The following is a 26,175-nucleotide window of genomic DNA, read 5'->3' on the forward strand; positions in this document are numbered from 1 at the left end:
GAGAATAAAAGGTCTATGTTGGTTATGTGGGAAGTGTGACAAGACTTTTCTTGATATAGGAATTGGTGGGTCTTACAAGATACAAGAAAAGCTCATTGTGGTGTAATGAAGCGAATACGTAGGGCGTATCAGAAAGAATCATCCAATTTAGCACATCTATATTTCTGAAACTAACAAACATATACAATGAATTTAGTTTTTTGATGAAATGGAAACTCACAAATTTTGTTTTCATACCTTTTCATAGGTGTTTAATATGCTGCCCCGCTCCCCCCTTGAGAGACAAGGCATATGTCGATGTCTCAGTTCATTGTTGTTGGTAGTGGAGGCACATAAACAGAGTCTTTTATAAACCACCACAAGAAATAATCACACACAGTCAAGTCTGGTGACCTGTTGGTAAATGAAGTTGTTCAAATCAGTGGGAAAATAAAGTTCTCAAGCATATCAAGACATGTACTTCCTGTAAAAGTGTTCTCGGCAAAGAGAAATGGACCGTACGCCTTTTCCCATGAAACTGCAAAAACAAATTAAATTTTGGAAAGTTCCTCTCATGTTGTACAGCTTCGGGTGGTTGTTTTGTACTCTTCATATTCTCACATTATGATGGTTTACATTTTCACTTAAATGGAATGTTGTCTCGTCACTAAACACCAAGCATGGAAGAAAACTGTCATCCTCCATCTTGCCAGGAATGAAATTACAGAACTCCACATATTGTTGTTTGTCACCTTCACGAAGAACTTGCAGTAGCTGAATTTGGTATGGTTTTGTGTGTAAAGATCAACGCAACACATGCCACATGGACATCGGAGGCATGTTGAGCTGCATGGCGAATGGATTTTTGCAGACTCCTTGTGATACTATGGTGGATGCGTCCGATGTCTGTGTCAGACACTCTGGGACGGCCCAGCGATTTGTCTTTACAACAAATAACCTATTTCTCAGGACTGTTCATGCCATCGTCTAATGCTCTGTCCTGTAGGAGGAGCCACACCATATCTAGTATGAAAGTTATCCGAACAGTTATTGCTGAACCACACTGTGCAAGATGTAGAACACAAAACACTTCTTGTTGTCCTGACTAGAACTAAAGTGGATGCACACTGATGCTACCTAGCGGAAACCAGGTAAAACTAAAGAGTTTGTTCTTTCCAACAGTACACTGTTCATGCACGTCTCAAATAAAATAATAGTTATGTTTTTTTTAAAAAAAATTGGGTGATTCTTTTTGATACACCCTGTATTTTCCAGATGGTCCGAGAAACACTGCCAGTTTGCTTTTCTATAATTCCATCAATAACAGGTCTGTGTTGGCTATGTGGGAAGTGTGAAAGGACATTTCTTGATGTAGGAATTGATTGGTCTTTATGATCATGGGAGACAAAACAGAGGTATGGGCTATAGTGTCTCTGCCATGTAGCTGATCTAAATGTATCCAACTCATTGGCATAAAAAACTAGGTAAAGATTGTTATTTTCACCCAAATAAAAAAGTGCATTACCATAGTCATCGTTCCGTGCATACATCCACTGCTCGTGGTGGTTCTTAAAATTACCAGCATATATTGAGGGATGGACAGTAATTGGTAGAACATTTGGTAGCCACTCTATATTATGTGGTCTGTAGATATTACAGATAGTAAGCTCTTCAAGCTTTATTGAAATGTTATGAATTCTGTCAGCTGTATTTGCTGAGATCAGGTGAGCATAATCAACGTCAGCTCTAATGTAGGTAGCAATACCATAAAAATTGTGGTAAATTGCACCAATAAACTCATAGCCACATCTCTTTCCTCTTTTATGATCGTCTTTGTTTTATGCATGGATTTCCTGGCTTGAAACCACATCAATATCATTACATAAAAGCAATTTTGACAAATAATCACTTAACTCGGCTAATTCCTTCTATATTTTGTTGGCAAACTGACTGAAAATCCCAGTTTTTTAGTCATTTGATCCTGAGAAGGGTCTTTTGCTAGGGTTTGGTTGCCTAAATTAGTATACATGCTCGTAGCCAGTGAGTCGAATAAAAGTATGGCTGCTGTGATTCTCTAGGTCATTTAGCGTAACCTGTGGTGCAGTATTTACTGCAGATGTGAGCTAGATGTACACCCCAGTTTGTTAGTAAAATCAAATGTAAATGCAGTGCTGATTTAGTTATTCTCCCTCTCCCCCTTTTTTTTTTTTTTTTTTTTTTTTTTTTGAAAGGGGGGAGGGGGGGGGGGGAGAGGAGGGCATCACAGGGATTTTACATTCAGAATTCACCCCTCAAAAACGGACAGTAAACAATTTCTATTTGGAGGTAATGAAAAGGCTATGCACAAATTTTGCACAGAAACGTCCTACTTTGTAGAAATCTGCTGAATGGTATCAGCATCATAAAAACACTCCCATGCATATGGATCTTAGTGTTCCATCCATTTTTGGCATCTACGAAGTTGAATACCTTGATTCATGTACCCTATTTGTCCCTCTGACTTCTTCATGTTACCTAGGATGAAAAGGGAATCTAAAGGAAAGTGTTTTGCTGCTACTGCTGCTGCTGATGATGTAAAATGCAACGCCACAAGAGCATTAGCAGGTATGAAAGAAATGAAATTAAAAGATCTTTTAACGCAAGAATGAACATTTGGACAAGTGCATTAGTGATAATGGAGAGAACTTTGAAGAAGATTCAAGTTGTGCTTGGGAAAACATTAAAGTACATGCTTTTTATAAAGAATTTATGGTTATTTCTGGCTCTCCCCCTCATACTTCCCTTGCTCCAACCATTTCAACTCTCTAAATGAGTGCTATTATGTTGATAAAACAAGAAGTGGTTAATTGCACAGCTGACTGCCAGAAGCATCCATCACATCCTAGTGATTTCCAATGCATACTGCAGGTCTTTTTAGTGCAAATTCATCTGAAAGACAGAGCTGCACAATAAATATGGGCACAGTTGAAAACATCAACTATCAAATCAAACTACTACAGCTTGGACAGAGTTATGGATATTACAGAACATGATTTGGAGTGCAAGTATCCAGATAGTTCTTTCTTACCTAAGAATAAGAGATGCAGATGAAAAAGAAAAAAAAAAAAAAGAAAAAAAAACATATGTGTAAACATTACACAACATGTTTATTATATACATATAACAAACAATTATTACAATCACTGATGAAGCTTCATAAATGAAAGGAAGCAAAATGTATATGACATAAAAACAAACTCTTATTTAGTTGCATAGGTGGATCACACAAATGACGATAATTTATAAGCATGTAAGGAATGACAGAAAACACAAAATTGGTGGTATTAGATTTACTTCAGATGGCACTGCATACACTGCCAACAAACATTAGTTCCATAAAACTACTCTATCCTTTCAATCAGGAAAGAAATTGACAGACTTAAATATGCTATCTTAACACTCATTACAAAACTGGAGATAAGAAATCCATTTCTAATTACAAATCTATGTCACTTCTTCCAGACTCTTCATAATTTTAGAGAAATTAGCATTCAACAGAATTACTTATTTACAGAATTACTTATTTCTCTAAGACAGATTTAACTAATTTCCCACACTGTCTTTTGTAATGAATTCTCTACAAAGAAAAAGTGTTTCTATAAGAAGTTCTGGCAATACAGTAATGCTGAATGTGCTGACAGATGGAAGGAAACTGCCCTCATGCGAGACTCTTCACAGGAAAGCTTTGCCAAAAGAGAAATTGCCTGAATGACCTATATTTAGTGCTGATTTAGTTATACAGAAAAGAGATGGATGGTTAATGACCTGATGCTAGAGTGGTTGCAGGTTGTTTGGAACAGAATACCAGGTTATCTGCTTATCTGAAGGAAAATCTTGGTGATAGCATTTTTTTCCCCAAAAAGAAACTATCACCAAGATTTTTCTCACAGCAGAAGTTATTGATCTAATATCAAAGAACAACACAGAAATCCTGTAAAATGACCTCACAGTTTCGATTAATGCAAGAAGTTGTGGAAAGTGAAAGACCTTCAAAGGTTCACCTGCAAAAACTTTATAGTGACTGGCTTCTTCAAAGAGAATACACTTTCACTCCTAGGGGTGACCTAAAATAATCCTCAATACCCATGCTGGGCCACTTAATCCTTACTACCTTCTGGAGAATCTCAAGTGAATTTATAATGGAAGTGATCAAGAAGGTGCTGCATACCAATTGCCACAGATGGCTCAGAAGATGACATAATACGAGATGCTTGCTAGGAAGAAAGAAATTGCAACTGGCTTACAAATGAAGATGATGACGCCCATGGCAGTGATGATTAAAACTTCATAGTTCCACTGACTACTGGTTTAGATATTAAAAAAAGGGAGTACAGATAAAAATCAATCTAAACCTTTTTTCATCTTTTTTCCTCCTTGTACTGTCAAAATATGAACAATCAATAAACAGCATAAGTCTACAAAGGATTCAGTGTTAACTATTTTGAGCATATACACTCCTGGAAATTGAAATAAGAACACCGTGAATTCATTGTCCCAGGAAGGGGAAACTTTATCGACACATTCCTGGGGTCAGATACATCACATGATCACACTGACAGAACCACAGGCACATAGACACAGGCAACAGAGCATGCACAATGTCGGCACTAGTACAGTGTATATCCACCTTTCGCAGCAATGCAGGCTACTATTCTCCCATGGAGACGATCGTAGAGATGCTGGATGTAGTCCTGTGGAACGGCTTGCCATGCCATTTCCACCTGGCGCCTCAGTTGGACCAGCGTTCGTGCTGGGCGTGCAGACCGCGTGAGACGACGCTTCATCCAGTCCCAAACATGCTCAATGGGGGACAGATCCGGAGATCTTGCTGGCCAGGGTAGTTGAATTACACCTTCTAGAGCACGTTGGGTGGCACGGGATACATGCGGACGTGCATTGTCCTGTTGGAACAGCAAGTTCCCTTGCCGGTCTAGGAATGGTAGAACGATGGGTTCGATGACGGTTTGGATGTACCGTGCACTATTCAGTGTCCCCTCGACGATCACCAGTGGTGTACGGCCAGTGTAGGAGATCGCTCCCCACACCATGATGCCGGGTGTTGGCCCTGTGTGCCTCGGTCGTATGCAGTCCTGATTGTGGCGCTCACCTGCACGGCGCCAAACACGCATACGACCATCATTGGCACCAAGGCAGAAGCGACTCTCATCGCTGAAGACGACACGTCTCCATTCGTCCCTCCATTCACGCCTGTCGCGACACCACTGGAGGCGGGCTGCACGATGTTGGGGCGTGAGCGGAAGACGGCCTAACGGTGTGCGGGACCGTAGCCCAGCTTCATGGAGACGGTTGCGAATGGTCCTCGCCGATACCCCAGGAGCAACAGTGTCCCTAATTTGCTGGGAAGTGGTGGTGCGGTCCCCTACGGCACTGCGTAGGATCCTACGGTCTTGGCGTGCATCCGTGCGTCGCTGCGGTCCGGTCCCAGGTCGACGGGCACGTGCACCTTCCGCCGACCACTGGCGACAACATCGATGTACTGTGGAGACCTCACGCCCCACGTGTTGAGCAATTCGGCGGTACGTCCACCCGGCCTCCCGCATGCCCACTATACGCCCTCGCTCAAAGTCCGTCAACTGCACATACGGTTCACGTCCACGCTGTCGCGGCATGCTACCAGTGTTAAAGACTGCGATGGAGCTCCGTATGCCACGGCAAACTGGCTGACACTGACGGCGGCGGTGCACAAATGCTGCGCAGCTAGCGCCATTCGACGGCCAACACCGCGGTTCCTGGTGTGTCCGCTGTGCCGTGCGTGTGATCATTGCTTGTACAGCCCTCTCGCAGTGTCCGGAGCAAGTATGGTGGGTCTGACACACCGGTGTCAATGTGTTCTTTTTTCCATTTCCAGGAGTGTACTTGAGATCAATAAAACAATTTGTAACTTTGATTAGACAGAATATGTTGAAAGTAAAAATTTCAATGAGCCTCTTCACGGAAAGAAGTTATTATAGTTGTGTGAACATGGTATCTAAGATTCCTGAGTTGAAAATTCCTGTCAGCTAAATGGCAAGTAGCAGTGTTCAAATAACTAATGGAATGCAGCTGGTAACAAGACTGACAACTACCGACATTTTGATAGGTGAATATTCTATCACATTCAAGGTACAAAGGAAATGAGAGCGCACTGTGCATGGTAACTTAAACCATCTGTGAACACGACTGCACCAACCATGCGGCCAAAAGATGGTATATGCTGAAAGATAACACACACTACCAAAGGTACATCACACATTATCGCTCACATGTTGAAAAATGAGTGGCTTTCCAGAACACTAAGCAGCTACATATCCATAATTTATTTTAACGTTAGATACATGGAGAAGCTCAAGTTTCACAGAAGTTTTCATTATAAAGATGCATAACAAGTTGTAGTGTATTGTAAATAGGCCTTTATTGTTACAGATGTAGGTAAATGTTTTATTTGAAAAATACCAATGCAAACAAGTCAATGGTAAGCAATTAACAGAAGATACACAGCAGCTCCTTAATAAAACTGGGGAAGCAGCAGACTTTTACATTCTCTCTAATATACTAGATTACATTTAGCTGCTTTCTCACAATAATATTTGTTATATATGGATATTTCACTGTTTCAGCCAAGTAAAAGTTAAGTGTTTATTACTGTTTGTCTTTTGTTAATTAATTCCTTGACTCATTCTAGATTCTTGAATGTGGTTCTTTTTGTTGAAATATATAGAACACAGTGAACGAATGATATTTTAGAAACTTTTTCTCAATGACAGCAGATTAGTATCTATTTTGGCTTTCCAATAATAAAAATTCTACCTGGTTTTCAGAAACTAGCAGTGAATAGTATTAATATTTTCAAGAACTTTCACTATAGTTCTTCTCTGATTTAAAGACTCTTACTTTTTGTTTCGTAAGCTGACAATAGAATTTATAGCTGCTGTGTTGGAGTAAGCACTCCTTTTTCACAGCAAATGGAGTAGTTTGGTCTGTTGTGTGACTGGGGTACTGTTACACTTTGTACTGGTTGCTGATATTACAGTCAAGCACAGGAAGATGGCCAAGTCATGTGATGTCAGCACATGTGATTGCAGTCGGATCACAGATGCCCAATACTTAAGCCACTTCATGCAAAAGGTTGCACAGACATCGGGTTTCTTTACCTGCCACAATGTCAATGGCGAACTGCAAGAATCTCAAGATGGGATAAGGTAGGTAGGTTGGTTGGTGGTTAGTGTTTAACGTCCCGTCGACAATGAGGTCATTAGAGACGGAGTGCAAGCTCGGGTGAGGGAAGGATTGGGAAGGAAATCGGCCGTGCCCTTTCAAAGGAACCATCCCGGCAATTGCCTGAAATGATTTCAAGATGGGGAAAACAGTTGCCATCAGTGTTAACTTCCATATGATGATTAGAGCTACTGTTGACTGCACTGAAGGCTATAATTGTTGGTAGGAGGATCACAGTTGCAGAAAATTATACATATCAGTTTTAATTTGCACAACAATCTTTTGAGTTGCCATATTATCCGGAATCACTTCCTCACTATGAGTAAGGAAGCCACTGTCCCATATTTTTATCACTGCAGAAAGCACTTTGGGACCCATATATTAGTATGGGTGGAATAACAATGCCACTGGACACTTGAAATGTTCTCGGGATTACCTAGACAAATGTTATGGTAGAAGTAATCCTATATCATTAACACTCACCTGTAACTTTTCTAGCTTTTCATCCATGAATTCATACAGAGAGAGTGTAGACTGCATTTGGTATAGACAGTTCAGAAGATAAACTGCCATATCACATGTTGGCAATCTTGCTGCACTTTCATTCACAGCCTGAAGGAGTGGATCCACAACACATGTAACAATCTAAAATACCATAAAGCAACACATTAGTATTGTTAGAAATTCATACATTATTTTAACATCTTTTTGTCTGCCTCTAACATGGTACATACACTGCCAGAACAATTTGCCCAAGTCAGTATTTACATGCAAATGTTTACTTGCATGGAATGCTGATACGTTTGAAATTTTACAAAATTTGCATATTTGTGACATACCACCACAGAATTCCACCTTTAAAATAAAACACATGCAAAATTTACTTCTTTCTATGTTCTCAGCTGATATGTTGAAACACAAGAAGAAAGGAAGCCAAAAAAGAGAAAGAACTCCAGAGGAAGTAGGTGTGGTTAAGATGAGTAGCAGGTCTCCTTGGATTATGCAGTCCAATTTACCCATGGCATTCAAATAAAATGATGCTTGACAAATGTACACAGAAGTAATGGCATACTTCTATATCATACTCTGACATTTTTAACTATACTTTCTAATGAAACTGGCTAGTATATGATGATCACACACTGAAATAACAAACTCTTCCCATATATCAACATTTATGGCTTTCTTGGATGAGGTTCATGTTTTTTAGTTTTTGGCACTTTCATTTAACAACTATCTTATTGCTGTAAGTTGTAACAAAAATTTGGCTGACATCTAATGAATGGAATAGCAGAACTGCTGGACACTGCTAATGATGGCTGTCAGCAACAGTAGCATATCTACTTTGACTGTAGTCACAAGTAAAAAAAAATTATACCAAATGTACATGAGTTAATGTTGGTCATAGCTCTTTGAGGGATATGTTCTACAATCAGTCTACTTTCCTGTCTGTGATGTACTTGGTTTAGTGTAATAATATTATTGGTGCTTTCTAAAACTGAAGCTACATAAATCTCATCATCCAGAAACCACTATTTCACATGACCTCTACATCTAATACAAATTGAAATGTTCAAGTTGGAGCTCACTTTATGATCCAGTACTGTTTTATCATGGGACACTTAAATCTTTCTAATCTGATAAGTTACTTCTACAGCTAAAGTTACCATTCATGATAATCCTCCTGATATGTCCATCACAAACTGCACAAAATTACAATCTCTATGCACAAAGCACTTAAGTGTAACACCACCTTTTGATATCCTTCCTGTCTCATTCAATGTTACAAATTCTCACTAACAATAACACAGCCCAATGATGGAAAAACGTCTTTGCTGAAAATACCTTATTCTTATGTTTTTAGGGTGGGAAATCCACATATGATAGTTTTAAAACTATATCACCCACCATTTCTTCATATTTTACAGTTAAAATAATTTAAAAAGGAAGCGTAATAAATGTAGATGACATTGGTAGCACTGCTGAAAAACATTTGCTGGCATAAAAAGGTCGATTCTATTTTTGTGTTAACAGATGGTGTTTTGTTTACTGTCAACCTAACCTCACTTTCCAGTTTCGTATACATGTGCTCAGTACAATGTCTAATTGTGGTTGTAAAATCTCTGCTGACAGTTGTTATATTTGTGGTGAATTTGTGATTAAAAAACACCAAAGAAACATTACAGATTTTGTGAAAAATGTTTATCTGGCATACTTTGGATCTAAAGTTGGTGAGTGTTGTAGATCTGAGAAAATGGTCCAAAAAGGAGAAAGAAGCCTTTAGTTTTTTTGTTCTTTTTATACGGAGGGAGCCAAGAAATCATTGCGATGATTGCTACTTTTGCAGTGTTGATAATACTGGTCTTAATTCGAAAAACAGGAAGGTAATCAGCTACCGTAACCTTCTGTCTGCCATCCGACCAATAGGGCATGGTGTAGATTTGCCGGTTCCTGAACCACCAGATGATTTAAATTCTATTCCAACAGAAGTATTTTCTGATGTACAATCTGGTTTAGATGAACCAGATGATGAAGAATTCCATCTAATACAGAAAGTCTAGAGCCCAAATTGTTTACTCAGACCGAGCTTAACGATTTGGTTAGGGATCTGGGCTTAACAAAAGAAAAAGCTGATTTGCTTGGCTCTAGATTAAAAGAAAAGAACTTATTGGCAGTTGTAACCAGCGTGTACATGTATAGAAAGAGAGAGCAGCAATTTTCCATGTTTTTTCAACAAGGTGGTGGTTTAGTGAACTGCTTGGACATTCCTGGTCTGATGAATGAGTTTGGTATTGAATACCAAAAGGAAGACTGGAGGTTGTTTATTGAGCCTTCCGAAACTAGTGATGGAAAAACACTACCAAGGCCGCTGGAACACCAACATGATGGGGGACTACTGTTGCTCATTTCACCGAGAAGTTCAGCAAGCAACTACCAAGAAGTTCAGCAAGCGACTCATCGTAGTAAACGACTCGTCGTAGAAAAAGCTACACAAGTAGCTTCGAAGAAAAAAGAGAAAGAAAATACAAATCAATTCCAGCTGACAAGTGGAGCTTCTATTAACACCTATCATTGTTGTAAGTAGCTCACTGTAAATACAAATCATGCTTATGTTGTAACAAAGCGTTTCATTAATTTCCCTGTATACGGTATAGCATAGGATTTTTATACTGTATAATAAAAAGCATATTGCTCAAAAACTATGGGTGGTACAAAAAAACTAAGGCAAGATTTGGATTCAGCTCATAAAAATCTATAAAGATCCGCCTACAAAGTAAAAAAAGTATTTTGAAATTTTTTTGTTTTCATGGGCTTGTGTAATTTTTTCCAGATTAGATCTTAAAATACTTTACAGAGCAGAAGCTCATCAGCCGCCACATACAGCACAAGTATTCAAAATTCTATGACTGAAACAAACACACAGCTTACTTACATGGGTTTACATTAATTATATTACCTGTTTTAACTTCCTCCATGTGTCTCCCACCACCATTTCAATATCAATACCTTTACATTACATTTTAATAACATCGATCTCTCATTTCCTAATGAATGTTTACATCATTGTTTTTAAAAATCTGTTCTTCATCCACAATTTGCAGAATACCAATACCATCAACTTCTATCATTTCTTGTGCGACGGCTGCCTTCAGCAAGGCAGCCATAACTCCCTTAGCATAAAATCATCTGCTCATGCTCCTTCTTTAATACCCATCCATCCCTACAACTTTCTGGAGCCAAGGACAGTCTTATGTACCCTTATGCATAATATTTCTATGTGATCTTCTTCTTCTTCTTCTTCTTCTTCTTCTTCCTTTTGGCCAACTGAAGACCATGTTAATTCAGGACAGATTTATTTATCCTTGTCCAATATTCTTTCATACTCATACGTTGCAATCTTCTTTACTCTTCTGCCCATGACAATTTTGCCCTGATCAAATTCTGACTTGGAAACCTGGAAATGCCTGAACTTTTTTTCTGAAAATGACCCTATTGTATATCTCCAGTTCCTGTATCTGTATTCCCATTTCTTTCAGATCCCTTTGTATCTCTTTGATCGGGCCTACTTTGATTCTCTTGTTCACAAGAAACGGTATTATTTGCTGTACCAGTCTCCACTGGACCATTATAATGATGTGTCCAAAGAACATGCACCTTTTCCTGATTATGTGAAAGATTCTCTCAATCTGGATACACACTTCTTGGTTTGCTCACCTTCTATATTATAAAGTCGAAACCACACTCTAGTGCAAAACAGGATGCAGGGCCATCAAAGAAGTACAACACTTAGAACAGAAAGCATGTTTATTACTGACACCAGTGTATACCCAGAAGAGAACTGACCCACTATCTGTAGAACACAGCTATTTATATGAGCATAGAACGCGCAAAGTGAGTGGTGCCATATGCAAGGAGCTTGGGCCAGCTGTTACTGTCTTGCTGTCCAGCAATACATTGAGGAGCATCCAAACCTCAAAGTCTTGGAGTGTGCACATTGGAGACAAGTGGCGGTTGGCTGCGGGCAACTTGTGGTAGCAGCCCTGCACACAGAGGAGGACAGAGTGATAGGTCACAGTGACTGGAAGGGAGTTGGTTGTGGGGAAGCAGCTCAGCCTAGTATGGAAATGTGCGGAACTGACTGGCAGATGGCAGTTGTTGACCTTGAGAGAGTAGCACCGAAACAGGAACAGTGGGCTGCACAGTATTTTATTGGTTCATGGAAAGTCTGTGCCTTAAGTGCACAGAAATGGCTGTGATTAGTGCTGTGTACCCTGTACACAGGATTGCTCCAGGAAGCTTTCAAGCTTTGCAGTTTGCGATTAGCAATTTTTGGTACTTGTTATTGATTTCATGGTTTACCACAGAAGAATGGATTAGTTGTACGCTTCCTGTATTTTTGAAACTGTACGGCTGATTGGCTCATTATCTACTACAGGCAGAATCAATATCATTAGCACAGTGACCTCACCTTTCTTATTCAGCCTCATTGTTATTTTTTTTGTGAGAAGGCTTAGGGCACAATCATGTCTATACTGATCAAGTTCTTAAGTATGAGTTTGGTATCTTGATACATTTCAGGATTAAGGTTTAGCTCTTTAAGAGCTTGTTCTATTTGTAACATCTATGTTACTCTTATTGTCAGATAACATGGGTAAGCAACAAAGGCTTCCAATTAGTGTAATATTTTGGCTTAAGCCAACATTGCAATGTACATGGTTCATTAGGTCATATTTATTGTGTGTAATTTAAGTTTTAATTGTACATTATCTCACTGAACACGTCTGTATTATTGTTTTGGGAATTAGGTCTGGTTAAAAATGGAAAGTGACGCGGACCTTCATCAAGCGTGACTTCCTTTTAACTGTATGGTATATGTTACATTGTATTTAGGAACTTTCGGGTTATTGAACACGTATCAATAATTATGGATTTCTGTAGTTGTACATATACGTTTGGATGTAGCTGTATTGCATTGATGTACTGGTGGATATTGTGTGGTATGACTCCTGTAGTTGATAGTATAATCGGTATAACGTCAACTTTATCCTGATGCCACATGTCCTTGACTTCCTCAGCCAGTTGGATGTATTTTTCAATTTTTTCTCCAGTTTTCTTCTGTATATTTGTTGTATTGGGTATGGATATTTCGATTAGTTGTGTTAATTTCTTCATTTTATTGGTGAGTATGATGTCAGGTTTGTTATGTGGTATTGTTTTATCTGTTATAATGGTTCTGTTCCAGTATAATTTGTATTCATCATTCTCCAGTACATTTTGTGGTGCATACTTGTACGTGGGAACGTGTTGTTTTATTAGTTTATGTTTTATGGCAAGTTGTTGATGTATTATTTTTGCTACATTGTCATGTCTTCTGGGGTATTCTGTATTTGCTAGTATTGTACATCCACTTGTGATGTGATCTACTGTTTCTATTTGTTGTTTGCAAAGTCTGCATTTATTTGTTGTTTGCAAAGTCTGCATTTATTTGTTGTTTGCAAAGTCTGCATTTATTTGTTGTTTGCAAAGTCTGCATTTATTTGTTGTTTGCAAAGTCTGCATTTATTTGTTGTTTGCAAAGTCTGCATTTATTTGTTGTTTGCAAAGTCTGCATTTATTTGTTGTTTGCAAAGTCTGCATTTATTTGTTGTTTGCAAAGTCTGCATTTATTTGTTGTTTGCAAAGTCTGCATTTATTTGTTGTTTGCAAAGTCTGCATTTATTTGTTGTTTGCAAAGTCTGCATTTATTTGTTGTTTGCAAAGTCTGCATTTATTTGTTGTTTGCAAAGTCTGCATTTATTTGTTGTTTGCAAAGTCTGCATTTATTTGTTGTTTGCAAAGTCTGCATTTATTTGTTGTTTGCAAAGTCTGCATTTATTTGTTGTTTGCAAAGTCTGCATTTATTTGTTGTTTGCAAAGTCTGCATTTATTTGTTGTTTGCAAAGTCTGCATTTATTTGTTGTTTGCAAAGTCTGCATTTATTTGTTGTTTGCAAAGTCTGCATTTATTTGTTGTTTGCAAAGTCTGCATTTATTTGTTGTTTGCAAAGTCTGCATTTATTTGTTGTTTGCAAAGTCTGCATTTATTTGTTGTTTGCAAAGTCTGCATTTATCTGTTGTTTGCAAAGTCTGCATTTATCTGTTGTTTGCAAAGTCTGCATTTATCTGTTGTTTGCAAAGTCTGCATTTATCTGTTGTTTGCAAAGTCTGCATTTATCTGTTGTTTGCAAAGTCTGCATTTATCTGTTGTTTGCAAAGTCTGCATTTATCTGTTGTTTGCAAAGTCTGCATTTATCTGTTGTTTGCAAAGTCTGCATTTATCTGTTGTTTGCAAAGTCTGCATTTATCTGTTGTGGTATTGGGATCTTCAATAATATGCTTGCTGTAATATTATTATTATTATTATTATTATTACTATTGATTTTGCACCAGTGAAATTTTGCTTACATTATTGTGCTCTTTTAAAATAATTATTTTAGAAGAATTTTACTTGATAGTTTAGTGATTGCGTTGGATAGTAGTGTTAAAAATAAATGAAATCACTGCTAAACTCTCATTATGTCTTCACAGCCACTTCCACTCTACAGCCTATGTTGCTACTAATGCCAATTCCACTGAACCTTCGTAGATGTTCATAGTTAGCTTGTATGCTAAAGCAATTTTGTTTATTCATCAGCCCATTGCTTCTTTTTCTGTCAGACTAGTTTCTATCCATTTTCTTAGGTATTTAAAACTCTGCTTGTCTGATCAAGTTAAATGGCAAAGGAGGGAGTCCACCTCCACGTCTAACTCGTTTTGATACTGAAGGCTCTGAAAGTTTTCCACTGAATGTAATCTAGGTTGTCTTGATGCTTAAGGTCCATTTAATCAGTTCATTGGATTTTTATCTGAACTAATCTCCCCAAAAATTTGAAACAGTGTTCATCCATGTACTGAATCACAGATTTTCTGTAAGTCATCAAATGACAGAATGAAATTCTTGGTCCTCTGTTTTTGATAAGTTGATAAATTATTACTAGTTCCAGATTCAAGATTTGCTCTGCACATGATCTGATGTTTCTGAAGTCTCCTTGGTACTCAATAATTTATGGACTTAGTTGCTTTTACACTCCGCTCAGCAGAGCTTTTGCGCATATAGGTCACTGGTATTAACAAATTTCCCCTGTAGTTCCCAGGCTTCAACTTATCTCTTACTGTGCATGGGATATATCTGTGATGAAGTCAGCCCTTCTGGAAGATGCTTTTATTCTCAAATTTTACATTTAATGTGTTTCAGCTCAATAAGCATTTTCTTGTTAGCATACTTCAAGAGTCCTAAAATAATCCCACCTGCTCAAATAGCTTTACTGTCCTTTGAGATATATATGATGCTCCTAACCTTGTCTACAGTTGGGGATTATGAGTTGGGATACGGTTCTTCTGGTTGTAGCTGAATGTCTCATATGGTGCTTCGTAGTTTATGAGCTCTTCAAAGTGCTTGGCAAAGATCTGACTGTTTTCCATGTCACTATACACTAAATTTCCTTCTTTGTTCTCAAAGCTAAGGTTTGGGGGATTATATCTACTTAAGTTAACCTTGAATTTTCTATAAAATCCTAAAGTAAGTTTTTACGGAAGTTTTCTTCAGTTTGAGTTAAGTGTTCCTAGTCATATTTTATTTTGAGATACCTGATAATTTTGGTAGTACTTTTCCTTAGTTTTTGTAAGTTCTTTACGTTCCCTTGTGTTTCTGAGAACACCAATCAAATCACACTTTCAAACACTGACTGCCATATCTCTTTCGAAGACCACCATGTTTGTCGTCTCCTTTTCTCCAGTTTGAACACTGTCAATCAGAACATCTTTTAACTGCATCTCATCCATGATAGTTCTTCTGATTCTGGCTCATCTTAAAATCTGTGCTAATTCTAAGTTTCTCTGTATCAAATGTTATGATATGGGTCATGTCTTTTAGTTTAAGGACCCTGACATTTTGAATTTCCTTCTCTGCATATCTCAATATCGATACATGATCACTCTGGAAGCCTTCTAGTAGAGTTTTCAGAGATACCCACAAGTTTTGTTTTTCTGGAAGATTTGAAATGCTGGCAGTTTCATTATCAGATCAAAACTCTTACAAATTTCTACAAGTCATTCGGCATTCTGATTCCTGTTGTAGGCTGGGTACTTCTGGATGATCTTGATTTTTTTTCTTTCCTCAGTTGAGCATTGTAGTCTCCAAGAAGTATGATAGCATCTATGGTAGGGATCTTGGATAATGTCTGCTCCAGGTCTTCCCAAAATTCTTCTACTTCCTCTGGACCTGTTCTGTTAATCTCATTTGTAGGGGCATGTGAATTGACTACACTGATGCCCTAAATGTAAGTGTGAAGAGGCTACTGTTCTTGGAGATAAAAATCAGTGATGGTTCCCAGGATACTGTTATTGATTAAAACCTGTGCCGAGGTAAGGTACATTCTTCATTACTCCTGTCTGTCTCTCCTTTCAGAATCCGATATCCTTCTGATTCAAATGCTGCTTCATCCATGTATCTGATGGCTTTTAGGAATATGATAATGATTTGGCAATGGTATCTGTAGTGTATTTTAAGTTTCTATCTTTGTGGACAGATTTAATGTTGAAGATAGCAAAGTACGACCTTCCTTAATTTTCAGTCTCTTGCAGTTGGTGAGAGTGTCCCAGGATCCATTGGAGTGGCTCACTGACATCACCTTTGACATTGGCAGATTGGTTACCACCTCTCCAAGATCGAACTTGCCACATGCTGAATCAAATTATCTTTACTGGAGGTCGATTCATAAGCCTCAGCAGGATTACAACTAAGGTAGCCTACTTCAGTCATGCTTCGAGATGTAACCTGGTGCTCTTCTTTGGCTGTGCTATCAATTTTTGTGTTTCTTGAATGAGATTTTCACTCCGCAGCGGAGTGTGTGCTGATATGAAACTTCCTGGCAGATTAAAACTGTGTGCCCGACAGAGACTCGAACTCGGGACCTCTGCCTTTCGCGGGCAAGTACTCTACCAACTGAGCTACCGAAGCACGACTCACGCCCGGTTCTCACAGCTTTACTTCTGCCAGTACCTCGTCTCCTACCTTCCAAACTTTACAGAAGCTCTCCTTGTAGAACTAGCACTCCTGAAAGAAAGGATATTGCGGAGACATGGCTAAGCCACAGCCTGGGGGATGTTTCCCGAATGAGATTTTCACTCTGCAGCGGAGTGTGCGCTGATATGAAACTACCTGGCAGATTAAAACTGTGTGCCCGACCGAGACTCGAACTCGGGACCTTTGCCTTTCGCGGGCAGTGCTCTACCAACTGAGCTACCGAAGCATGACTCACGCCCGGTACTCACAGCCTTTTTTTTTTTTTTTTTGTTTCTTTTTTATTTAACATGCAATCTAGCTGGTTATCACTGGCAGGTATGCAATAGCAGTTAAATAAATTCTAGCTACTGGAAGCTTATCAGTAACAGCCAACAACAAGACATACAGAAGCAGTGTAAAAAGCTGCCCACATTTATAGCACTTCATTGTGGGTTGCAGTACTGTACATTCATGGAGGACATTTGTCTTACCATACAGAAGTAATGGTTCGATTATTTCTCTGCTGTTGATATGATTATTTCTCTGAACAGATCGTGCGAAAACCATATTGCAAAATGAAGTTATGCTTCCATAATGAGAACTGACACACAATCTAGAATTTCAGTGTGAAAAATCTTTATAGTATCTCATGATGTTCTTGGGATTTGTTTTGAATCTTTATATGGCCCATGATGATAAATCAATTAAGAAAAAGTTGCAGACTCCAAATGTTAAAAAGTTCTTGTAGCTAAACCTTCAATATCCAAGTCATCACAGAAAACTCACTGACCTGCCATGGGACAGCAGAAGGAACACCACTGTGTCACAACAGAGACATTGTACATGGCAAACCTGTGGCAAGGACATACACCTTGTATCAGACTTCAGAGGAGCAGCTGGATTGCCACAAAGAAGTATCAGTGACTGTATCCCCCGCCTCACACAGAGAGAGACCATGGCCCTAGATGGCAGGTGTGAGGTGAGGTGACAATACAGATACCCATACCACTGCTACAACTACAAAAACAGCAGAGTGGTATCTGTGGAGAGGTCAGACTAATATGTGGTTCCCAATGAGGGGCAGCAGTCTGAATTACTGATCTGGCTTTGCAACATTACAAATATTGCGTATTAATTATTAATATTTGTTTATTTATTTGAAATAAGCTGCTTTTTGTGGTGACAGTTTATTTTATCAGACTAGTTTTAGATATTCTTCCGCCACTGGCAATGTATGTATTACAGAAGACAAATATTTCTTATAATACTCCCAGTATATAGTGTTTAATAAGTATGTGCTTATTTTACATTATCGTAATGTGATCTGCCTCCTTTGTACCACTTTTTAGCATATGCCAAGAATGATGTTTTGTAAAAATCTATAATAATGTGATTATATGATTTATACATGCATACATATGCAATCAACAATAAGAAATTTTTATGAGATTATATATTTGTCAGTGGCAAAGATAATCTTTTGTATACCATAGACTACATACAATGCTACTTTTAATTTGAATTACATATTTTAACAGAAAAAGAAATGTGTTGTATGCTAAAGAATACTGGTGAAATTCTTACAACCTTTTTTTATAACGATCCTTCCCTTCCAAGTAATGTCAGGATGTTTCATCAAAGATGTGAAAAGTTCTATTTCCTCCAAAATATTTAGTAAGCCACATTTTTCAGCAATGTGTAGAGCTGTCAAGCATTGTGTCACATCACTAACCATGTGATTTTGTTCTTTTAAATGTGAATTAAATCAAGATATTGTGCCAGTGAGATTCAGATGTTCTTTAAATCTTCTTTTGAATTTTTTCCCCAGTCTGTCCTATGTAAATTTTCTCACAGTTATTACACTTTATCTTATACATACCTGAATGGGCAAATTTTACAAGACCATCCTATGCTACAACAAATTTGTGATCACAATTTGTTGTATATTCTGATGCTTATTTTTAGATTGGTTTTTCTGAACTGCAAGTCTGATATTAATCTCCAATGCTAGTAATGCAAACAGCTGAAAGCAAGGGGAAAAATCACAGCTGTTTATTTTTTTCCCAGTGACTATATGGCTTTATGATGATGGCATGTTCTTAGGTACAATATTCTGGAGGTAAAATAGTCCTCTCATTCAAATCTCTGGAACCGAGTGAGGTGGTGCAGTAGTTCACACACTGGACTCTCATTTTGGAGGACGATGGTTCAAAACCGTGTCCTACCAATCTGATTTAGGTTTTCTGTGATTTTCCCAAATCACTCCAGGAAAACATCAGGAAGGTTCCTTTGAATGGGCACAGTTGATTTCCATACCTTTCCTTGAACCAATCCGACCCTGTGCTATGTCTCTAATGACCTAGTTGACGAAGGGCCATTAAGCCTCAATCTTCCTTCCTTCAAATCTCAGGTTGGGGAATACTAAGAAAGACGTCATCAACAGGAAAAACACAACTGCCTCTCTACAGGTTGGAATGCGGAGTGTTAGAATGCTTAATTAGGTATGAAGGTTACAGAATTAAAAATGGGAAATGGATAAGTTGAAGTTATATATAGTGGGAATTGTGAAGTGTGTTGGCAGGAAGAACAGGACTTCTGGTCTGGTCTGTATAGGGTTATTAACACAAAATCAACTAAAGGCAATGCAGAAGTAATAATGAATAAGAAATTTTGAATGCAGGATAGCTTCTACGAACAGCACAGTGAATGCACTACATAGCCAAGACAGACATGAAGCCAATACAATCCACAGTAGTACAAGAATTTATATACCAACTAACCCTGCAGACTGTGAAGAGAGTGAAAGAATATATGATGAGATAGTGGAAATTATTCAGATGGTTACAGGTGATGAAAATTTATTTGTCATGGGTGACAAATTCAGTAGTAAAAACAAAGGAGAGAAGGGAAACAGTAGAATGTGTACTAGGGAAAAGGAATGAAATAGGAAGCCACCCAGTAAAATTTTGCACAGAGCATAAATCAATTGTCACTAACACTTGGTTCAAGAACTGTGAAAGAAAGTTGTATATGAGGAAGGGACTGGAAATGTTAGAAGATTTCAGACTGAGTTTATAATGATAAGACAGAGAAATGAAGGAGATGTGGACAGATAGGAATACTACTGAACCATTGGCTTAATATGTGATGGTTGCAAAATACTGACATGAATCATTCACAGAAGAATGGAAAAACTCTTAGAAGGCATTCTTGGGGAAGATCAGTTTGAGTTCCAGAGGAATATGGGAACACGTGAGGCAATACTGACCTACAACTTATGCTAGAACATATGTGGAAGAAAGGCAATCCTACATTTATAGCATTTGCAGATTTAGAGAAAGCTTTTGACAATGTTGACGGGAGTACACTATTTGATATTTTGAAGGTAGCAAGGATAAAATACAGGGAGTGAAGGTTATTTACAACTTGCACATAAACCAGACTGCAGCTATAAGAGCCTAAGGACAAACCGTGGAGGAAACCAAGGAGAAATATGGAAAGGGAAGGAATAAAAACTTCGAGGTTTGTCAATGACACGTCAGACACACCAGAGTACTACAACAGCAGTTTAACAAGATGGGTAGTCTTGAAGAGAGATTACAAGATGAACATAAAAAAAAGGCAATGGAATGTGGTCTAATTAAATCAGACAGTGCAGAGGAAATTAAATTAGGAAATCAGACATTAAAAATAGTGCATAAATTCTGCTAGTTGGGCATCAAAAGAACTGATGATGGCCAAAGTAGAGAGGATATACAATGTAGACTGGCAATAGCATGAGAATCATTTCTGGAAAAGAGGAATTTGTTAACACTCAATATCAACTTAAGCGTTAGGAAGTCTCATCTGATGGTATGTATCTTCTGGAGTGTAACTTTCAGTGGCACATTGTAATAAAGAAGTACAACATTGCATTGGAGTGAATAATACATTATTATGAATTAAGTTATATTTATTTGTTTCTGTGAGTGAGTGTGTGTGTGTGTGTGTGTGTGTGTGTGTGTGTGTGTGTGTGTGTGTGTGTGTGTGTGTGTGTGTAGTTATGAGGCAAAAATACCTGACGCTAATGGCAGAGCTAGCATAACTATTAGCGTAAGTGACCCAAATGTGAACACACTGTACATTAATGAACTACCAACCATTAATAATATGTTTGCAAATGAATCTATCCCATTATGTAGGCACAAGATTTGGTTTTGGGGACAGCAATAATACAGCTTCTGCTACAATTGAGTGTAGTGATGAAGTGATAATATCAGCCAATGAGGGAAGGAATTCAGATAACCAAAAATTAAGAGGCTCATATTCAAGAGTTACAGCAATTAAATGTTGTTGTTGTTGTTGTTGTCTTCAGTCCTGAGACTGATTTGATGCAGCTCTCCATACTACTCTATCCTGTGCAAGCTTCATCATCGCCCAGTACCTACTGCAAATGAAGTGACCAAACGAACGATTCCTTTGGGAACCATCCGACTAGAAGATTGGGACCATCAGTCCGGATCTGCCAGCTAAATATTGAGGGAATTAGTTGATCCAAATCTGAATATCTTTCAAAGTTTCTATTGGACAATAGCATCGATGTGGTACTCCTTCAGGAAAAACATACCGACTCGCAGGAAGACTTACAAAGAAGAGAATGTATTCAAGGCTTCCAACAAATAGGCGCAACATATCATCACGCCTATGGCACCGCCACATATGCCCGATCCGATATTGAACATGCACACCTGCTGTCCACAAGCACAGAAAACAACATCTATGTTGTTGATATAAAAGTAGGCAACATAAGACTTATAAATGTCCACAAACCACCAAACCAAATCTGGCCAAGTATTATACTACCCGTACATGAACACCCAACGATATATGACGGTGATTTTAATGTTGTTGTTGTTGTTGTTGTTGTTGTTGTTGTTGTGGTCTTCAGTCCTGAGACTGGTTTGATGCAGCTCTCCATGCTATTCTATCCTGTGCAAGCTTCTTCATCTCCCAGTACCTACTGCAACCTACGTCCTTCTGAATCTGCTTAGTGTATTCATCTCTTGGTCTCCCCCTACGATTTTTACCCTCCACGCTGCCCTCCAATACTGAATTGGTGATCCCTTGATGCCTCAGAACATGTCCTACCAACCGATCCCTTCTTCTGGTCAAGTTGTGCCACAAACTCCTCTTCTCCCCAATCCTATTCAGTATCTCCTCATTAGTTATGTGATCTACCCATCTAATCTTCAGCATTCTTCTGTAGCACCACATTTCGAAAGCTTCTATTCTCTTCTTGTCCAAACTATTTACCATCCATGTTTCACTTCCATACATGGCTACACTCCATACAAATACTTTCACAAACGACTTCCTGACACTTAAATCTATACTCGATGTTAACAAATTTCTCTTCTTCAGAAACACTTTCCTTGCCATTGCCAGTCTACATTTTATATCCTCTCTACTTCGACCATCATCAGTTATTTTGCTCCCCAAATAGCAAAACTCCTTTATTATTTTAAGTGTCTCATTTCCTAATCTAATACCCTCAACATCACCCGACTTAATTCGACTACATTCCATTATCCTCGTTTTACCTTTGTTGATGTTCATCTTATATCCTCCCTTCAAGACACCATCCATTCCGTTCAACTGCTCTTCCAAGTCCTTTGCTGTCTCTGACAGAATTACAATGTCATCGGCGAACCTCAAAGTTTTTATTTCTTCTCCATGAATTTTAATACCTACTCCGAATTTTTCTTTTGTTTCCTTTACTGCTTGCTCAATATACAGATTGAATAGCATCGGGGAGAGCCTACAACCCTGTCTCACTCCCTTCCCAACCACTGCTTCCCTTTCATGTCCCTCGACTCTTTTAACTGCCATCTGGTTTCTGTACAAATTGTAAATAGCCTTTCGCTCCCTGTATTTTACCCCTGCCACCTGTACAGAGTTTCAGGGAGAGCATAAGGGAACAATTGACAGGAATGGGGGAAAGAAATACAGTAGAAGAAGAATGGGTAGCTTTGAGGGATGAAGTAGTGAAGGCAGCAGAGGATCAAGTAGGTAAAAAGATGGGGGCTAGTGGAAATCCTTGGGTAACAGAAGAAATATTGAATTTAATTGATGAAAGGAGAAAATATAAAAATGCAGTAAATGAAGCATGCAAAAAGGAATACAAACGTCTCAAAAATGAGATCGACAGGAAGTGCAAAATGGCTAAGCAGGGATGGCTAGAGGGCAAATGTAAGGATGTAGAGGCTTATCTCACTAGGGGTAAGACAGATACTGCCTACAGGAAAATTAAAGAGACCTTTGGAGATAAGAGAACCACTTGTATGAACATCAAGAGCTCTGATGGAAACCCAGTTCTAAGCACAGAAGGGAAAGCAGAAAGGTGGAAGGAGTATATAGAGGGTCTATACAAGGGCGATGTACTTGAGGACAATATTATGGAAATGGAAAAGAATGTAGATGAAGATGAAATGGGAGATACGATACTGCGTGAAGAGTTTGACAGAGCACTGAAAGACCTGAGTCGAAACAAGGCCCCCGGAGTAGACAACATTCCATTGGAACTACTGACGGCCTTGGGAGAGCCAGTCTTGACAAAACTCTACCATCTGGTGAGCAAGATGTATGAAACAGGCGAAATACCCTCAGACTTCAAGAAGAATATAACAATTCCAATCCCAAAGAAAGCAGGTGTTGACAGATGTGAGAATTACCGAACAATCAGCTTAATAAGCCACAGCTGCAAAATACTAACACGAATTCTTTACAGACGAATGGAAAAACTAGTAGAAGCCGACCTCGGGGAAGATCAGTTTGGATTCCGTAGAAATACTGGAACACGTGAGGCAATACTGACCTTACGACTTATCTTAGAAGAAAGATTAAGGAAAGGCAAACCTACATTTCTAGCATTTGTAGACTTAGAGAAAGCTTTTGACAATGTTGACTGGAATACTCTCTTTCAAATTCTAAAGGTGATTTTAATAGCCATCATGAAATGTGGCGATACACCCAAAATAATGAACGTGGAGAAGCGCTGGTGGAATGGGCTGACGAGAACAATCTACATCTTATATTCGATGCCAAGGAGAGGGGCACATTCCACTCGGCCGCCTGGCACAGGGGCTACAATCCGGACCTCTGCTTTGTCACTACCGATAACGAGGGAAAACCAGTGCCTATACATAGAAGGGTTGCCACAGATTTCCCACACAGCCAGCATAGGCCTGTTATTTTAGACATCGGTGTCACTATACCCCTGATACGGTCCTTCCCTCGACCTAGATGGAATTTCCAAAAAGCTGACTAGGAGAAGTATTCAGCGGACCTTGATAAATGCATCCGGTTTATACCGTCACTACCTAAATGCTACGATCGTTTCAGGAAAGCTATAATTACCACAGCTAAAAAACACATCCCTAGGGGGTTTCGAAAAGAATACATCCCAGGATGGGATGCAAAATGTCATCAGCTATATGAGGATTTTACTAGTAGTGGTGACCACGAAATAGCTGATGACCTCCTCCACAATCTAGATTCTGCAAGAAGACAACGATGGACTGAAGCAACTGAAAGAATGAATTTCACTCAATCAAGAGGAAGGCATGGAGTTTGTTACGTAAACTCGGAGGTACGACAAGACCAGCCCAGAAAAATCCAACCATAACACCAGAGAAAATTGCAAATAACATTGTCGAAATGTCAAGAGCTCCGAGAGACAAACCACATACCAGGATGATTAAGCGCGAACTCAGAACACTAAAAAAGAATACTCCAAATATATCAGAGCTTTCCAGACCATTCACTGAGGATGATGTCATTACTGCCCTCAAGAATATGAAACCGGGCAAGCCCCAGGTTTTGACAACATACATCCAGAATTTCTAACCTACGCTGGAAAGAACGTAGTCAAATGGCTGGCAAATTTCTTTTCGAACATTATGACTACAAACCATCTCCCTAGAGAATTCAAAAAGGCAAGAATAATAGCTTTGCTGAAACCAAGGAAACCAGCAGACCAACCGCTAAGCTACAGACCAATAGCACTTCTTAGCTGTACATACAAACTTCTCCAACGACTTGTCCATAATCGAATTAGCGGCATTATTACGGAAAACTTACCTATAGAACAGGCAGGCTTCAGACCTGGCCGTAGTTGCTGTGACCAAGTTCTGGCATTAACATCCTACATAGAGGCTGGCTTTCAACAGAAATTGAAAACAAGTGCTGTATTTCTAGACTTAACATCTGCATATGATACTGTTTGGAGAGATGGAATAATTTACAAACTCTTAAGAGTGATTCCTTGCCAGATTCTAACATCCTTAATACATAATACGCTGAGTAACAGAACCTTCCCGGTCACCCTAAACGGAAAGACAAGCAAAACAAAACTTATTAACAACGGGCTTCTGCAAAGCTCCATATTGGCCCCTCTTCTGTTTAACCTCTATATAGCAGATCTCCCAAACACAAATTCAAGAAAATTTTGATATGCGGATGACATAGCACTGGCTACCAGAGACAAGTATCTCTTCAATACAGAGGAAGTCCTTAATAATGACGTTGAAATACTATACAATTATTTCAAGAAATGGAGACTCAAGCCAAACCCTAACAAAACTGAAGTATCTACATTCCATCTTAATAACAAAATGGCAAATGAAATTATTAACATAAAACTCGGAAACACCAACCTCAAACATAATAAGTTTCCAAAGTACTTAGGTATAACATTGGATCGCACTCTTTCTTACCGAAAACATCTGGAGAACACCACTGCAAAAATTGGAACACGGAATAACATCATCCAAAAACTTAGCGGTACTAGTTGGGGAGCTAACGCAAAAACGTTACGCACCTCATCTATCGCCTTAGTGTTCTCTGTGGCTGAGTACTGCGCTCCAGTCTGGATTAACAGCTGTCACACCAAACTTATTGACAGGCAATTAAATAACACAATGAGGTTGATTTCTAGAACTGTTAAATCAACGCCCACGTACTGGTTACCGGTGCTATGTAATATCCTGCCCCGGACCTGCGTAGAAAAGCGGCCCTACTGCACGAATTCAGGAAGATCGAGACAAAACCAGAACTACCAATTAAAGAAGAATTCTGACAACTGCGACACACTCGATTGAAATCAAGAAAGCAACCCATACGCACAGCTGAGCAGCTTCAAAATAATAACTATGAGCACATGAAACAATGGAGACTAGATTGGAACCAATAGACAAATGACCAACTACAGACCTGGTTTGAGAGCTATAACTGCAACGTCTCTGGAATGGAACTAACACGGAAAACATGGTCCGCATTAAATCGAATATGTACTGGACATGGCAGGTGTGCGGATTCACTACA

The 26,175-nt window shown here is 38.8% G+C and overlaps 1 protein-coding gene and 1 non-coding gene across 2 annotated transcripts in view; both read right to left on the reverse strand.

Moving 5' to 3' along the window:
* LOC124794953 (conserved oligomeric Golgi complex subunit 6) overlaps positions 1-26,175 on the reverse strand; it is a 113,756-nt gene that overhangs the window by 20,175 nt on the left and 67,406 nt on the right. The window contains exon 8 of the mRNA XM_047258668.1: positions 7,717-7,878. Within this exon, the coding sequence (XP_047114624.1) occupies positions 7,717-7,878 (162 nt within the window). The remainder of the gene's footprint in view (positions 1-7,716; positions 7,879-26,175) is intronic.
* On the reverse strand, positions 16,990-17,063 carry Trnas-cga. The gene has a single exon. It is a non-coding gene; the product is annotated as a tRNA-Ser (tRNA).

Source organism: Schistocerca piceifrons, chromosome 4, assembly GCF_021461385.2.
Source record: "Schistocerca piceifrons isolate TAMUIC-IGC-003096 chromosome 4, iqSchPice1.1, whole genome shotgun sequence".
Taxonomy (NCBI): domain Eukaryota; kingdom Metazoa; phylum Arthropoda; class Insecta; order Orthoptera; family Acrididae; genus Schistocerca; species Schistocerca piceifrons.